The 17,956-nt window shown below is 39.9% G+C and overlaps 1 protein-coding gene across 1 annotated transcript; it reads left to right on the top strand.

Moving 5' to 3' along the window:
* Window positions 1–5,009: 5,009 nt before the first annotated feature.
* WNT16 (Wnt family member 16) lies at window positions 5,010–17,509 on the top strand. Its single transcript, XM_059075070.2, has 4 exons — window positions 5,010–5,422; window positions 5,613–5,851; window positions 7,867–8,153; window positions 15,315–17,509. Exons 1-4 carry the CDS (start codon window positions 5,328–5,330, stop codon window positions 15,777–15,779), a joined length of 1,086 nt encoding a protein of 361 aa, XP_058931053.1. The 5' UTR covers window positions 5,010–5,327; the 3' UTR covers window positions 15,780–17,509.
* Window positions 17,510–17,956: the final 447 nt, after the last annotated feature.

Below are 17,956 nucleotides of genomic sequence, written 5' to 3'. Positions count from 1 at the left end.
CTCCCAGACCAGGGCACGAACCCGCGTCCCCTGCATCGGCAGGCGGACTCCCAACCACTGCGCCACCAGGGAAGCCCTTGATAATTTTTTTAACTCAATAATAATTCATTAATTGAGTTGTTTTGTTATACAGAATTCAGAAAAAATTTTTTGAAAAGGGGTATGGAGAGATTCAACATTCTCCATGTATTTCAGTTTTGACAAGCAGTGACCACTCTTGTTTGTCAAGGATTTTACTTATATTCCCTCATTCCGAAAAGATTGCATAATCAGTGCAAATACCACTAGAGATAAGCCACTTTCTATTAACACTTATTGAGTCTTCTTCAATCTTAATTTCTAGGACAAGTAAACAAAAAGAAAAAAATGTTTTACTTTCATAGTTGTGAAAATTTAAAAAGCAAGACAGCATCCTTCTCCAACTCCTGCCCCTTCTCCTAGTTCTGTCACTGGTGTCTCCTCTGCTGCTCCAAGGCGGGCTTTTCGGGCCACCAAAGGACAGCAGGACATCCAGAATGCCGTTCTCCGCCCCCTCCTGAGAGCCAGTGGTCACAAGCCTGTGGTCTGTCTCACACTGGTAGCATCCAGGTGGAATTTAAAATAGAATGGACGAGGATCCAGTTATGTAAAAAGTCACCTCTGGTCTTCTGTTCCATCATGAGAGTTAAGACCAGTTGGGGTGCTTCTGGTATCAGTTTCCAGTACATAAGTCTCTGTGATCTGCAGCAGAAATTCTTACAACAGGGCCCTTAGAAGTCTCGTCCTCTGATGGACTGCCAGAGGCCGAGTCCAAGGCATATCTGTGCAGGCAGACTTTTTGCTGAGTTTCCCAGGGACTGAGAGAAAAGTACCGGAAGGCACAGCCTCCCCTGGGTTCTACAGCTACTAATCTACAATTGTCCTGGATGGGAGGTGGGGTTTATTGCTGGCCAGCTACTTATCTTGGTTCAACTGGCCCAGCTGGTCAGAGAGGACCATGGTCAGAGATGCAGTCTCTCTGAAGATCTTCTTTGAGTGCAATGAATATTTCCTCTGGCGCTCTCTCTCCTAAATCCCCTTTTCCAGAATGTGGCTCAAAACACCTTACCGTTGCTAGGAAAACAAATTCATGTACCCTTCTTGCCGGATCAAGAAGCTACAGATGCTTCAGTAATCTGTGCAAACTTGGAGTTACACTGTGCTGTGCTTAACAGCATTAATCAAATTGTAGATAGCTGGGCTCAGATCATGAGATAAGTTCACCTCCCATTTTGAACAATTAGTGGTATGATCTTTACAACATTTTTTAGAAAGCTTGCATAAGACAGTAAGCACAAGGTTATGTTCTATCAGACAGTTAATATTTTGTTCTCTCTCTGAACTACAACATCAAAAATAATAAATAGGAAATGAGATTCCTTCTTGCTGCTAAAGAAATAAACAACTTGAAATGTGTAGTTGCATATATGTTTGGATTTGACCCATCATTTACTTTATTCTTCAACTTTAAATAGAGAGCATGATCCCCACTAATGGTAGTAGAGATGAACCACTTCAATTTAATAAGAGATATAAATTAGATTCTGAAGGAGCCCCTCACCTTCATATTCCAAGATAAAGAAGATATCTGTAACTTCTTTTAACTTCTAAATAAAGTTTCATGTCACCTGACAAGATTACAATACATTTTAAAATTCAACCATCTTAAGATATTTCTGCAAAGAAAATAATTCATTTTAATTAAAATCCACAAGGAAAAGTGGAACAGAAGATACAAAGTGGAGGCCAGAAAACTCTAGCCTGTGCCACCCTAAGAACTGGGGTCCCTCTCTCAGGTAGACAAACCCGCTTACTAGGCTTCTTCCTCCTAGGAGTGCAGATTCACTAGCAAATGCAATCTCCCCACCCCACCACATACACGTACACACCATGCCTACCGCCTCCCTCCCTGCAGCCCTGTGGAAACACCAGTAAGAGATTCAGATCCGAAAGAGCTTTTGAGCATGTTACAGGTGAGAAAACTGAGGATCCAAAGTGAAACTGATTGCCCAAGATTATAACCTGCTGACTGGAAACCCAATCACTCAACTCAGCCCAGTGATCTTTCCACTGTTCCTCCCAGTCCACAAAAACCAGACAGCAAAGTGTGTGTGTGGGGGGGGGGGGGGAGGTGGAATAGAAGGGCATCCATGCAGACCGCCATCTGCCTCTGAGAGACCTGACTTCAGGGAGACCTCTTAGGAGACCCACCCACCCATTGGGGGTTTTTGTTTATGTTCACAGAACAGAACATCTCTTTTGATGGAGAGATCTGTGAACTGTGATATAAAGATCCACGGGACACAAAAGAGGAATTTAGACCTTGAGGCCAAATACCTGGGATTTGGTCAAAAAAAGGAAAAAAAAAAAAAAAAAAAGCAGTGCTTTTTAACCAAGTTCTGCAGCAGTACGTTGTGGTAGGAAGAACAAGACCTCTAAAATAAGATCGATTTTTAACTCTACTATCTTCTAGATGAGTGGCCTTGAGCAAGTTTCTTAGTCTCTCCAGATTCATTTCTTTATCTATAAAATGAGCACCTACTTGAGGGGTTTGAATCTTTGCAGGCAGAGAGAAGAGAGAGACAGAGAGTAAGAGAGGAAAACACAGAGGGCATGCAGGATCTCAGCGCATGACACAAAATAGGCACTCAAATGTCTGCTTGTTGAATAAGAAGCTTAATTCTTCAGCTGGACCATCTCCCAGAAGTAAGTCTCCTTTGCTTTAGAGATATGAACAGAATGACCCCTAAGGCCCTAGACCACACAGAAAACATGCAGGACCACTCAGGCCCTGAAACTGTGCCTTAGATTTGAAACCAGATGACCCAGTGGTCTTAGACTCTAAGAACAGAATACTGTGAGTGCCCCTCTAAAGGTTTATCTGGACGCCTGGACAGTGTTTGATCCCTAGACTAAAAAACAAATGCAACATTCAAGTGACCCCACTTTCAAACTAGATTAAGTCATCCTACAGTGTGTGTTCCTGGCGCACAATACTTCCCCAATGCATTCATTGCTCTGGCTGTGATTGTCTGCCCGCTTGTCTGTCTTGCCAACTGGGCTATAAACTCCACTACCATTTAACTCAGTGCTATCCCCACTTTTTAACCCGGAACAGAGGCTCAGTATATCTTCCTAAAGGAAAAAAAGTCCAGCAACTTCCTTAAAACATCTGCCATCGTTGGCTCAAAAAAAATCACCCTATAAAGTATTCGTGTTCTCCACTCCCCTACTTCTTCCCCAATACCCCGTGCAGAGGAAGCCTCTTCTCTAGTTTCACCATTTGGGCCACTTGGTTATCTGCTCGGGATGCTCGTCACCACGTTGCTAATCTGTTCAGTAAATTGTGTGCAAAACCGGGATCTCGTGTACTGGGCCCCGTGGCAGGAGTTCAGCAGGGAATGCTCCACTATCCCTCATGGAGAGGCTCACAGAATAAAGTGAGCTTGGATGAAGCCTCTGATTTTCAGAGAGGCCACTAGCCATTAGCCAAAATATTTCTGGATCGGTAACTACACCCTATCATCAACTTGACTCTCTAAAAATTACAATGTGGCTTTAGGACCTGGTACATGGCGTTCACTCAATAAATATTTGTTGGATCAAGGAATGAATGGGATAGGATGGGAATTGCAGTGAGCTTTTATTGCTCTGGGCTGATATAGGAGACTTGCAGCAAACAAAACCATTTATCTGAGGATAAAGCTAATAAAGTAAATCTTTAACTTGAGTAAGTCTAGATTTTGGAACCCACTAAGGTGGTATACCCTGAGAGTTTAACTAACATTTCAGAAGTCCTGTGAGGAGCAGGTGACGCCTCTCATAAACATTTCCTGTCACCGACTAGGTGAGACAGGGTTTTTGGATACCACAGCTAAGCATGTGCCGCCTGAATTCAGAGTTCTCCCCAGAGATCTTCTATCTTGGAAAACACTGGTTAACTAAACTCTCTAAACTTCCAGGCACCAGAACATTCTCCTGCTTCCGAACTCTTTGGCTCTGGAGTAACTTGCTGGATTCTATACTTTCCTTTACTGATAATCTCAAATTTTTTGTTTCAGACTTGTCTCCGTGGCTGGAGACAAGGCCAGAAAGGCTGTGCCTTTAAGGGAAGGGATCTTCATAAATTCTCACAATAGTGGACACACAGTAGGTGTTTCATAAGTAAGCTTTTAAAATTTGTCTTCAGTGTGTAGCCCTGTCCAAAGTCTCCAAGAGAGACATAGTGTGCACTGGAGAGAAGGGAAAGGACACATCCCTCATTTTTCTAGAGCTCCCCAGACATCTCTCGCTCACATTCGCTCTGTGGCCTCCATCTTTTGACAGCGCCCTCAAAGACTACGGAAAATAAGCAAAACCGTAAAACGAAATCACCTCACACAATTTAAATACGGTGGATTAGATGCTAGGCTGGAATCTTCCCTTTCGATAAAAGTAAATGCCTGCACAGATAATGATCGATCTCAAGCTTGACAACTATTTCACTCATTCTCTAAAGTCTCCTGACACGTTGAGACCTCAAGCAGGGTGTTGAACGGTCAATTTTGGGGTACCAATTCTGACTCAAAAAGATTATTCTCCTGTGAGGTGAAGTAGAGGAAAGAAACGGGGCCAGTGAGATTTTTCCATCCGCTCCACCCAGAGGGTAATTAATCCAAATGAGACTGGGGTGGGTGGAACTCAAACATCGCCCATTCGACCCACACCTTCACCCAGGGTTGTTAAGACAGAAGCGCCCCTATCAATCTTCGGGTTGAATCAATACCCGTCCCGCAGAGACCCGCTCTCGGGAAACTGTGACAGGAGGAAAGGTCAGGAACACAGGGTCTGGACCGGCTGTCGGGGAACAGCGGGCCCTAGCGCCCCCCGCGGAGCCTGCTCTCAGCCAATGGGAGCCTGAAGTCCCGGGATGATGAGATGAGGGGCCGCTGCTGGGCCAATCAGGCTCCAGGCGCAGCCAGGGGGAGGAGATGGGAGGAGAGGCCGGGGGCGATGGAGACAGAGCTACATCAACAGAAGTTTCTCACCTTGGAATGCGAGGGACGCTCCCGCATCTCCTGCACATCTTCCACTCGTCTCGGGAGGAGTGTCCCAAGCTACTTTCCCAACTTCCTCACGCTGCTCGCAGCTCGCGAGGAGAAGGCTGCTGAGAGCCCCTACTACGGCTGGCCTTCTTTTCACGTTGTCTGCAGGGAGAAAGGAGGCGAGGGACAACTTGGTGCTGAGGAACTGACCTCTGTCCTGCTGGGCCTCTGGCTGGGGAGGGTCGACGAGGAGTGGCTGGGCCTGGGGGACTCCATGCGGGTGCCATGGACAGAGCAGCGCTCCTGGCACTGTCCCGCCTGTGCGCGCTGTGGGCAGCCCTCCTCGCGCTGTTCCCCTGCGGAGCCCAAGGAAACTGGATGTGAGTATGGGGGCAGCAGGGGCGCACGGGGTTTGTGCCATAACGGATGCCCAGCCTCAGGGAACTTTCAGCTGAGGCTGGAGAGGAGAGGCGGGACCCTAGGGCGGGTGACCTAAATTTGGGGTAAACACCTGGGATTGGGGAGGAGAGCAGGGCAGCGGCTGACGCTAGGGGCGGCCGTGTCTTACAGGTGGTTGGGCATCGCCTCCTTTGGGGTTCCGGAGAAGCTGGGCTGCGCCAACTTGCCGCTGAACAGCCGCCAGAAGGAGCTGTGCAAGAGGAAACCTTACCTGCTGCCCAGCATCTGCGAGGGCGCCCGGCTGGGCATTCAGGAGTGCAGGAGCCAATTCAGATACGAGAGATGGAACTGCCTGGTGGCCGCCGCCGCCCCGCCGGACAGCCCTCTCTTTGGCTACGAGCTGAGCAGCGGTGAGTCCCGGGACGCTCGCAGCTGGCGCGGGACGGAGGGCAGGTCCTCCAATTCTTGTAAATAAAGAGTGCTTGCGCGGTCCCGTCGCTCCCTACATCTCCAGAGAGGTCCTGTAGTGCAATGAAATTGGGGGCGACGGAAGCCAGACCCGGGGGCAGGTGCGGTCCTGGACGGGGTGACACCCCAGGTCCCGAGCGGGGCGCGTGGAGCTGTGGCTCTTCCTCCTTCCCGCGGCGCCCGGCCGGAGTCGGGGAAAAGCTGACACTCCACCCCGCCGACCCCTCGAACCCCGTAGCGCCCCCCCTACGTGGGTGACCAGCTGGAGAAACATGATGTCGGCTGCAGGGAATGCCGCTGCCGCATCTGCTTTGATTTAAGCAGCCCCGCTGCGCACCGAGCCCTGGCTAATTGCAGCGAAGCCCCAAGCTGGTTGGCTCCTTACAGCACCGGGAAGACGGAATCATGGCGATTTTAAAGGGATTGTCCCGGGCAGCCCCACGTGAGGCTAACTCGAGCACTACTTTAGTTCTCCCCTCTATTCCTTTCCTTCTACCTTTTCCCTCCTGTGCGCACAGCCGCGGCGCGGGAAGCTGCGGTAACACGAAGTTCCACCTCCACCGGCCTAGCAGAGACTTGGTAAGGATAAAGGTACAGAGGTATCAGCAGATTCAAAGAATTTCAGGCCCTGGGCGCTGAAAGATTCTTAGTTGTTTTTCACATTCATTGCGGTCCCCCCTCCACCTTTGACCCTTCCCCGCCGGGCCCCTACACTCACCGCCGCCAAAGCATCGCTTTTTCCCCGCTGTGCTTTGGCCGGCACACCCTTCCCAAAGAAGGGTGTAGAAAAAAAAGAAAAGAAGAGGATGTGTTCTTCACAGTTGCTGAAATGTAGAGGCATCAGCTGTTGAAAGGGTTTATTGGACAACGACGTGATAACGTTTCTACTCCAATCTAAACATCTCCAAAGGGGGGAAAAAGTCGCCTGCTGAGTCCCTTCTAGTCCATTGTATTACTGTTTTAATGGGACTTTAATTTTCAAAGATTTTAGCTCAAAACCTATGGCAGGTGTGTTCTATCCATATTCAATATTCAATTGTTTTCCATAACAATTCTTTTTCTTTTTTGCTAATGACATTTCAATTATCTTTAACTGCCTTTAATACTGTAAGAGGATATAATATGTATATAAGAATATTTATATAATATTTAACTTTCATATTAATATTGTTTTTCAGGATATCCTTAAAAAATCAGTCTTTGATGTGAAAGGAAACTGCAGCATTTATCTCCTAATTGCTTTGGTCTTTGGTTAATTTTAATTCGCTTTCTGACGTGTTTTTTTTTTTTTTTTTTTTTTTTGCAGTACGCGGGGCCTTTCACTGTTGTGGCCTCTCGCGTTGCGGAGCACAGGCTCCGGACGCGCAGGCTCAGTGGCCACGGCTCACGGGCCCAGCCGCTCCGCGGCATGTGGGATCTTCCCGGACCGGGGCACGAACCCATGTCCCCTGCATCAGCAGGCGGGCTCTCAACCACTGTGCCACCAGGGAAGCCCCTGACGTGTATTTTTTATGCAACAAAAGTCATACCAAATTTTTCAGCTTGTGTTTTCTGATAACACATTTTAAATTTAACGAGAAGGGTAAGCGGGACTCCTTTGGGCATTATCACTATTTACGTATCCATACGAGGGATTTTAAATTCAACGTGTATTTATAGAACTTCTAGTGTCTGTTAAATGCTGAGCTGGACGCTGATATACATTTCAAATTTTCAAAATAAACAGATGATATTAAGGTATGAGGACAATTTATGATATACAATATAATACTGAAAATTAATGTTGCTTTTTTAAAAGCTGAGAACAATATGAAATTGTCCTTTCTTAAATATGTACTCATTAAAGCATCCATTGAAAAGTTGCTTCCCTGATAAGAAGATAAGTAGAAGACTTTGTTATGAACATAAACAGAGAACGGTATGACTCATTCATTTAGCAATGTATGTTTTATTCTAGGCACCAAGGAAACAGCATTTATTTATGCTGTGATGGCTGCAGGCCTGGTGCATTCTGTGACCAGGTCATGCAGTGCAGGCAACATGACCGAGTGTTCCTGTGACACCACCTTGCAGAACGGCGGCTCAGCAAGCGAAGGCTGGCACTGGGGAGGCTGCTCCGATGATGTCCAGTATGGCATGTGGTTTAGCAGAAAGTTCCTAGATTTCCCCATCAGAAACACCACGGGAAAAGACGGCAAAGTACTGTCAGCAATGAACCTACATAACAATGAAGCTGGAAGGCAGGTATGTATTAGAAAATGGAATAGAAATCCAGTGCCTTTAGGTAAATAACACTAGGATTACACTTCTGGATCAATATGACCAAATGGTTTAAAAACCAAACGCTTGCAGTCTAAGAATATATATAAATATATTTTTATATATATTTATATATATATATATTTATATATAAATATATATATTTATATATATAATATATAAAAATATATTTATATATATGTAAAATTATATGTGCATGTTTATTATATATGTATAACAGCAAGTATATATATATATATATTCTTTCATGAGCCTGTACTGACCATATTGATTTAGTTTAAGTTTCCATCTGATGTGAGTTGAATCGTGTTATAAAATATATTTGTGATTGTATAGTTCGTGTACCTAAAACACCAATTATAAAATAACAGAAGTACAAGTGCCTGTTGGGTCATTTTATTCCACCCTCTTAGATGGTTAGTTGCAGAGCCAGAATAAGACTTACAGTATGTGCCTTTCTAACGGGACTGAATCCAATTTCATTTTTTCAAATCTGAATTTTCATTATATTTTTAAATCTATATTTTCATAGGCAATGACATCTAAAGAAGTTATCAGTTCTGTCCTTACTTTCTCTAGCAAAACATTCTTGAATACATTAGAGAATACACAACTCAATTAATATTTTTTGTAAAACAAAATTTATTTAAGGGAAGTAGTTATGTTATTATAAAGCAATGTAGATTCACTGCAAAAACTGATAAATACGGATAAATGTAAAGCAACTATAGATATATTAAATATTTTGATATTTAAAAATATAGATATATTAAAGATCTAGGGAGAGGGAAATTTGAAGAATCACATCTAATTAACCTCCTTTATGAATTTTTTAGTGCTAAATTTTCTTAAAATGGAGTACATTTGTAGCTTAATTTAACTTTTATGTATTTACCTTAATGAATATTGACACAATAAGCTTTGAGTTCTACAACATAGTTGAATTACTTGGTAATTCATAGTGACTTTCCAAAAACAGTCAAAACCTCTCTTAGGAATATAGATTTTCTATTTTGTAATAATCTTTTCAGGATGGGAATATCACCATATATCCTACATTATTGTAAATATTCAATAACCTGTAAAAGTCCTAAAGCAGTCATTGCAATCTGCCACATTCTCCTGTAATAAATTAAAATGAGATGCGGTATCTCTTAGGAATATTTAAAGTATATTCTGCATTTGTTTTACATTTTTGGAAAGTGAATAAATGGAACTCTCTTGGAATAGTTGCAAGTTTCAGCCAGTTTTCTTTACTTAACCACTTCGGTTTAAAATACAAAAACCGAAAACTCTATAAATATATCACCATAACACTTCAAATTCAAATTTGACTATTCAGTTCTATTTGAATATTGATTCAAAACAGAAGATTCGAAAATAGAAAAGTCAGTAAATAGCTATGTAAGCTTTTCATTTTTTTTGTTTTGAAATTTTAAGTTAATTTATCTCACTAAAGTAACTCCTGCTAACACCATAGTTATGCACAGGTCTCTTCTTGATAAAGTTTTACATTAAAAAAAATTAAATGAATGAGTTTTAGCTTCATTTTAAATAATATCCAATAAAGGAATTTTTATTATTTCTAACATGTTAATATAAAAGAGTTAAAGGTAATTAACATTTGTTCCTTAAAACTCTAAACTAGAGCAAAACATCAAGTCAAATTAATACATTTTAAAAACAAGAAAACAATTGAATCAATATTTAGTATCATCTTAGAACTTAAATCTTCTTTGGTCATTCTTTAAATAATTTGGTAGAGACTAAAAAAACTTTAATCAGAAAACAAAACTTCAAACTCATGTTATAATTTATTCTTTTGAATAAAGTTATCTCCAGACTTATGAAAAGTCCTAAAGTATTCTAAAATGTATTTTCACTAGCAATATTAGACAGCTATTTAGTTTTATTCCATCTTATGTGGCTTTTTGTCATATTAGGTAGCAATATTTGCCTGTGTAACTATTAACTTTGATCTATTTATATTCTGATTTAAAAAAAAATACAATTCAGCATCAATTTTAATCCACTGTTTGTTGGCAATAGAACAATCTCCTCACTTTACTGAGGTTTTCCCTATTATTCTAATTACGCCAAAAAATTCAGCCTTTAGGTATATACACATTTGTGTAAATTTCAGTTTTCTCTACTGAATCTTTTTTTTTTTTCCACATTGGTCAGATGGAATCTTAAAACATTACAAAATATTACCTGGATGTTTTGAGGGTACTACACTGATGTTTTTGTTGGTCTTTTCTCATGAACTATTACAATTCAAAACATTTTAATATTTTTCTTTCCATTGGTGGTCAAAAAAAAAAAAACCAAAAAAAACCCCAACACCACCACCAGCACCGGAACAACAACAAAAATCAACCAGGTTTCCAAGATATTACCTAACGTGGAAGAACAAAAAACTACATTTTCAATATTGGCAATTAGGAGTTTAATCTAATAGGTATAACCTTCTGAGTAAGGTTCAACGTCTGCATTCAATTGAGTTGATTTTCCTCATCTCAAAATCCCAAACTCAAAACGTAGGAAAGCGTTCAGAGAAATGTGGGTACTGGCGCTTAGTAGTGCTGTGAGCAGAATAGATGATTTTCTAACCGCTGACCTTAAATACTCTAATTCCCGTTTGGTTTCTGACACTATTCCTAAAGTTATGATTCCAAGAATAATGTTGCCGAATGGTGATTGTCTAACAGAACAATGTGATGCCTTCCAGGGGCAGAACTTCTGAGAATAATGTGACTTGGAATATTTATGGGTATTTCTTTTGGTGTGCTTAAAATATGTCCGTTCTTCCCATGTCCACCTCATAAACTTTTAAGTTTCCCTACCCCATAATTTGTTTTATGATGAGTAACTCAAAAAAGTGGCATGGGACCCACCCCCAAAATTTCATTAACCTGTTTCAAGAATATTTACAAGTACTTGAACAACACACAAGTGTTTTGCTTTTCAGCAGGTTCATATATATATTTAGACTGAAAGGAACAAAATGGGTCAGAGAAATAGGAATACTCCAATTAGTCATCCAATTTATGTCATCGTTTTCATAAAAACTTAAACAGATCATCTGATAGTTGACAAATGAAATGTAACAAAATGTTCCATAACAGTTGGGTTTTTTTTTTAGTCATTTCTGTAAAGCTTGGATAAAGCAACCTACCGAAAAACAATCACCTCCGGCTGTGTTACCTCTGAGTCAAAACTAACTCCTTAGACCACTTCTCAAACAGTTTCTAGTTTTACATTAAGTATTAATGATACATCTTTCCTATTTCACTTCATCAGAAATTTATCAAACCAAAACTTAACACAGGGAGCCCAGTAGATTAAATGCTATGCTCCTAATTGCTCTCCCATAGTTTAAAAATATTCCACCAAAATGTGCACATCTGTTTGCAATAGTTAACAAAACATTCCTCTGTTAATATCGTTATAAACCTTAACAACTCAGCGATGTAGAGAAAGGAATTTTCTCATAACCACACACAACTCATTTGCTTGCTATTCTCTTACTTCTGTTAGAAAATCACTATGCTATCGCTGCAGCTCAGAATGGCTATTTGACATCAATTAAGAATCCTAGCTGAAAAGCTCCAGAATATATATTTTTGGAGTGTTCATGCAATTTTCTTAAATATATTTGTACTTTCTACTTTCATTTTTCTCTGTTCTACCAAAATTATCCTGCTGCATATAATGACTTTATATCATATATTACCATCTATCCTTATGGAAAACAAGTGTCTCAACCAGGCTATTTATTATTCCAATTTTATTCAAATTGGAATAATAAGCAAGTACATGTTCATGAACTACCTACTATATGCAAGGCATTTCTTCCTATAAACCTAAATCAAGTAAAATAATTTATGAAAATGTGCTCTGAGAGTTAAATTCTCTGTGTGTGTGTGTGTGTGTGTGTGTGTGTGTGTGTGTGTGTGTGTGCATGTTATCTGCCCTTGAACTCTGCATTTCATCACATTCTCCTACTGGTGGTTGCATTACTTTATTTTATCCCTATTTGTCCAAGTTTCTTCCTTGGAGTCTTACAAGGGTATAATCATTTAAATTGCATGTCAAGTTCTTTGTCTTTCTATCCTAGAATATCAATATGAATAGTATTCACATATATAATAAAAATACTATTTCTTATACTTATCGTTAAAGACAAAAAGGTAATGGAATTGAAAGATAATAGAATTAAATTCCTTAAAAATATCTCTAGAAAGTTTAGTTAACTTCACGTATTTAAAAGTTTCTAGTTTTCTATGGCAGGAAAATCTCCCCAAAATTCGGATACAAATTCAGCAGGTGGCATCCCTGGATTCAAGATCAGTCTTCCCTCTTATCCTTCACACCTGTGCAGTAGTGTGTCACTCTTGTGTCCTAACACTGTTGTGGGCTGAGGAATTGGAGGAAAACCCAGCCAGATCAGGGTCTCCCAATATCATTGACTTCCTGGCAGTAACTCTTCTGTTGAAGAAAACGGTCTTTATTACTTCCTCTTGATTCAGATTACTAGCAGGGGATGAGTTAAAACTGTTCAAATGAGCTAGACTAACCATTCAATGAGTATTTGGTGAGCATCTATTCCGTCCTTCATGCTTTGCAAATTGGCAACACCACAGGTGATATCTGAACTGGCTGATAAAAGAAAAAGTCAGCTCCTCAGTCAAGAATCTGAGTGAGAGGCAGCTCTAAATCACTAAGTGATGACTGTAACGAGCGTTGATCAGGTTTAAACACATAAACTTACATTCTTAGATTTTTGGCTTTCTTTGGACAATTTGTTTTGCTGTTACCTGGCATTGATTGAGCTCTCTTTTTCTCATATCCTTTGGGCACTTACTATCTGAACAAAAGTAGGCAGATCGCATTAATTTGAACATTTATTTGCCTGGAGACTTTTTAAAAATTGAAGGCTTTGTGAATATCAAATACCAGAAATTTAACCAAGTAAGCTTGTGTGCCAAATTGTTTTCAACTGAAAGGTAAATTTTACCTGAGATAATAAGAAATAGACATATCTACTCTCTTCTTAGTTTCATGAGTTCAAAACAAGCATATGTGTCGTATCCTATAAAAGACAGTGTTTAAATGTTGTTCGGTTTATTATTTTAAACACTAATAAAAAGTATTGAATATTACACAAATCAATACCATATGCTCTCATTCAAGGCTGCAAATATAACAAATTGTTTGAAATACTCTGTCTCATTAGATAGTTCAGAAACTTTAGTTAATTTGTTAGGAAATGTAACATTCCACAAACATGTCAATGTCAACTGTGGTACAAAATAACAAAGTAGAAACCCCTGTCATTTTATAGTTTTGATAAGAACTGTAAGTGGAATTTAAGCGGTGGGGTTTTCCCTTTATTTGGCGAGATTACACACATAATTTCCAAGTTATCGAATGGCTAGATCCGTTTTTTATTTTACCCAGCGTGTTGACAGAATGTCAACTCTCCAGTTAGTCCTGACGATTTATTAATCTGCTCTGCCATCCTCTGGGGATTGAAGGAAGTTATGCTGACTGGCCGGTATGTAAGAAATTAGAACGATAAACTTTTAGTTTAGAAATCTCTGTATTGTTTTTGCATGGTTAGCCCCATTTGAAATTTTATCTCAACTCTTACCATACCTTCTTCTTCAGGGACAGGGGACATTTATTTTGACCTTAATGTGTGTCCGGCAATGGACTCTAACCCATGTATATAATCTCATTGAATTCCTCCATCTGCACAGAATAACTCAGCACTTAGAATTGAAAATCGTATAAATATTATACCTTTTCTATGTTAGGAGGATGCTACTGATCCATCAAGAATAGGACATACGTTTTGAATTAATTTTCCAGAAGAGGGGAAGAATTGGCTGGGAGCCACTGCATCTCCAGCCCCTTCTTTTTTTTTTTTTAATTTATTTTTAACATCTTTATTTGAGCATAACTGTTTTACAATTGTGTGTTAGTTTCTCCTTTACAACAAAGTGAATCAGTTATACATATACATATGTTCCCATATCTCTTCCCTCTTGCATCTCCCTCCCTCCCACCCTCCCTATCCCACCCCTCTAGGTGGTCACAAAGCACAGAGGTGAACTCCCTGTGCTATGCCAACCCCTTCTTTTGACCAACTTAAGTTGATTAGTCCGGATTTCTCATGTGGTCTGTGACCAGGGGATAGCATATCCCCCCAAACCCCTGTGAATATAACTGACTTTTGCAGTGATCAGACCTGAGAACTGTCAGTTCAGTAGCTCTCATCCTTGGATGCTCTTGGAATCATCTGAGCAGCTTTGTAGAAGTCATTGCCTAGACCCCACCTTGACAAATTAAATAAGAATCTCAGGGGTTATTTGTAAAGTTCCACAGCTGTTTCTGTGTGCATACAAGTCACCTGAGGATCTTATTAAAATGCAGATTTCGATTCCGCAGGTTTGGTGAGGGGCCTGAGAGTCTTTATTTCTCACAAGTGATGCTGGTACTATTGGTCCATGAACCACACTCTGAGTAGCAAGGTGCTAAAATGAACGGTATCAGGAACATAGAGGCACTAATGAACATCCTCTCACACCCAAAATTAAATGAGAGATTAGAAATAAAAGTAGCTTCCCTTTGTTATCTCAGCTAATCTCTGTTCACATTATTAGCCTGGTCTGCAGCTTTAAATTAGACTCAGAAAGGTTTGTTCTGTAGGGTGAAGAGGAGGACAAAACATTTGAATTCTAAGCAGTCTAAAAGATCCTTTGTGTGCAAAATCATCCTTATTTTTAAAAATTATTATTTTATTTCTATTTAATTGAAGTATTTTTAAAACTATTATTATTTTATTTAATTTTAATTGAAGTATATAACCATCGTTTTTATACAGGAGTAAACAGATCCAGATCCAGAGTAAACAGATCCAGTAAACAGATCTATTATTTAATTGAAGTATTTTTAAAACTATTATTATTTTATTTAATTTTAATTGAAGTATATAACCATCGTTTTTATACAGGAGTAAACAGATCCAGAAAGTTAAGTGATTAGGCTGGTAGTGCTTCTGTTGCTGAGTAAAACCATTCACGAACGATATTTCACGCAATTCCTGTTGGGTTTCAGGCTGTCGCCAAGTTGATGTCATTAGACTGCCGGTGTCACGGAGTTTCCGGCTCCTGTGCTGTGAAAACATGCTGGAAAACCATGTCTTCTTTCGAAAAGATTGGCCGTCTGTTGAAGGATAAATATGAAAACAGTGTCCAAATCTCAGACAAAATAAAGAAGAAAATGCACAGGAGAGAGAAAGATCAGAGGAAAATACCGATCCACAAGGATGATCTGCTCTACATTAATAAGTCTCCCAATTACTGTGTAGAGGATAAGAAACTCGGGATCCCAGGGACCCAAGGCAGAGAGTGCAATCGCACGTCAGAGGGCGCCGACGGCTGCAACCTCCTCTGCTGCGGCAGGGGCTACAACACCCACGTGGTCAGGCACGTGGAGCGATGTGAGTGCAAGTTTATCTGGTGCTGCTACGTCCGCTGCAGGAGGTGTGAAAGCATGACTGATGTCCACACTTGCAAGTAACCACTCCAGCCTTGGGCAAGAGTCCCCAGTGACAGACATACAACGGGAGCGGCTCCCACTGTGCTGGTCTGGGGAGCCTGACACCTGCCTCCTCAGAATTCCCAGATCCTCGAGGCTCTCTCAGAAGTCCCTTTACCTGATGGATGTCAATGTCACACACTAGGCATGTAGATTTCTTGGGATTCTAAAACTGAAAAAGTTTGAGTTCACATGTTGGTGGTTTAGGGAACAGATATTGAGGGGCAAGGAAGATAAACTGTCTCGTAAGCAAGAAAGAACAGGAAAGAGCCTTCATGCCGAGAGACCTGGTCCACACTCAGGATAAGATCCTTGACTATGGAACTAGGTTATGGAACTCTATAGTGGTGGGTGACTATTAGTCATTTTAAAAAGACATCTATTCGAGCAGCAAGGAGCAGTAAACATGAATCTCATTCTCTGAGTATTTTTTGTGAAGAAATCATACTAAGTGTTGGTGCATAGAAACAGAAGGTGTTGGGACAGGTTAACAGAAGTGGTGGGTGCCTACTTAACACTTTCATTCATTTCAGAAGAAAGAATCTTCATAAGTGATATAATACCCCTAAAACATGTTTGTTAGTGATATTTCGTGACAAAACAAAAGAGGCAAGATGTAAGAAGCAAAATGTAAAAAGCAAAAGTGACTTTTAACCAGGAGAATTGATCTAGAAGAGTATCAGTAACGTATATAGCAACCTTTATCTTTGGCTTCACACTTTCGTTATAGACCAGCTTCCACTATTAAAAACTCAGCTCTGAAATACTGGAGGAAGGGATCCTGAAAACATGTGGGAAAATCAGAGGTAGAAATAGAAAGGGCTCTCGTACATTGCAAGGAAAAGCACCCTTTAAATGTGTAAAGACAGTATTTTGTACAGTATTTTGTTAAATTTTTTATATTTTGTAAATAATGTTTCTAAGTTATATGATATATATTGAAACTTAAGATATTTTTTGCCAAAGCCCAAGAGCTAAGGCAATAAAATTATCTCAGAAATAATATTAGCTTCTGCTTCCTTTCATACTATTAACTTTGACACTTTTTCATACATTGAAAAAGAAGTTCATTGAGCAGTTAGTTATATGGATGTATATTTCCTGCCAAAATGGCAGCTTTATATGTTGTAAATTTAAATATGCGGCAATATATTGACAATTGTGCTATTTCAGCAGTTAGATTAGTTGAATTCTGTTCTCAATTAGTTATGTTTAACTTGTAAGGTTATTATAATAAATTATACAGTAGAAGTCTTAACTGGAAAAAAGAATCTAAATCAGAATAATGATCAATTTGTGGATTTGATATCCTGGATATTTATTATGTTGTGTGAAATGCTGCATTTCCATGTGAATTTTGAGTGGTCTTTCTTGTTTTAGTATTCATGCATGTATATTCATGATATTTTACAAGGTTCCTGGTGAAAATTACAGGGCTGTATTTAAGGTGGTATTTTAATGTAAATGCTATGTTTTTTATGAATTGTTAAATATTTCAGTATCATATAGAAAAAAATAGATTTTCTAAGTTCAGAATGGACAAAGAAAGAATATTCTTTTTCTCAAAATAAGCTAAAGAAATGTTTCCCTTCCCACCCTGGTCTCATTCTATTTCCTTTCAATTTTATTTAAAAGGCAAAGCAATAATTTGTGAAAAAGAGCAAACCATGGAAAATGACTCTGATCTAATATTAAAATCAAGGCTAAACATTTAACTGTGACCCTTAAAGTTTAACAAAATTACTATTTACTGAATTAGAGACTCCAAAATGACAAATGAACAAATACAGTGCTTATTTGAGAGTGGTTTACCATTCTTTAGCATCCACTGATGAGAATAACCTGAAAAATAGACACTTATTCTCATGCCTTTTTTTTGCAAAGTAAATCTATTTTATCTGCATTGAAAATAAGCACTCTTTCTTAAAACATGAAGACTGCAGTCTCCATTAATGACCATTATTTTCTATCAACTAGAAAACCTTTTGTAATTAACTTACCAACCGATTGTGAGAACCAGGGAGACTTTCATTCACAAATACATGCCTACTATTCAGCCACTAGCACCACCCCTTAACCCCCGCATGCCTGAGCAAGAACTCCCAACTCCCAAGCTGTGTCTTTGGTTTCTTCTTTTCCGTCTCCCTGGCATCACCATG

Source organism: Kogia breviceps, chromosome 9, assembly GCF_026419965.1.
Source record: "Kogia breviceps isolate mKogBre1 chromosome 9, mKogBre1 haplotype 1, whole genome shotgun sequence".
In the NCBI taxonomy this organism is placed as follows: Eukaryota; Metazoa; Chordata; class Mammalia; order Artiodactyla; family Physeteridae; genus Kogia; species Kogia breviceps.
This window is presented reverse-complemented; position numbering and strand designations above follow the sequence as displayed.

Excerpts from the sequence above, each read along its gene's own strand:
- WNT16 (XM_059075070.2), top strand. The coding sequence starts at position 5,328 with ATGGACAGAGCAGCGCTCCTGGCACTGTCCCGCCTGTGCGCGCTGTGG. Across the intron at positions 5,423-5,612 it reads GGAGCCCAAGGAAACTGGAT|GTGGTTGGGCATCGCCTCCT; the intron begins GTGAGTATGGGG and ends CGTGTCTTACAG. Across the intron at positions 8,154-15,314 it reads ACAATGAAGCTGGAAGGCAG|GCTGTCGCCAAGTTGATGTC; the intron begins GTATGTATTAGA and ends GTTGGGTTTCAG.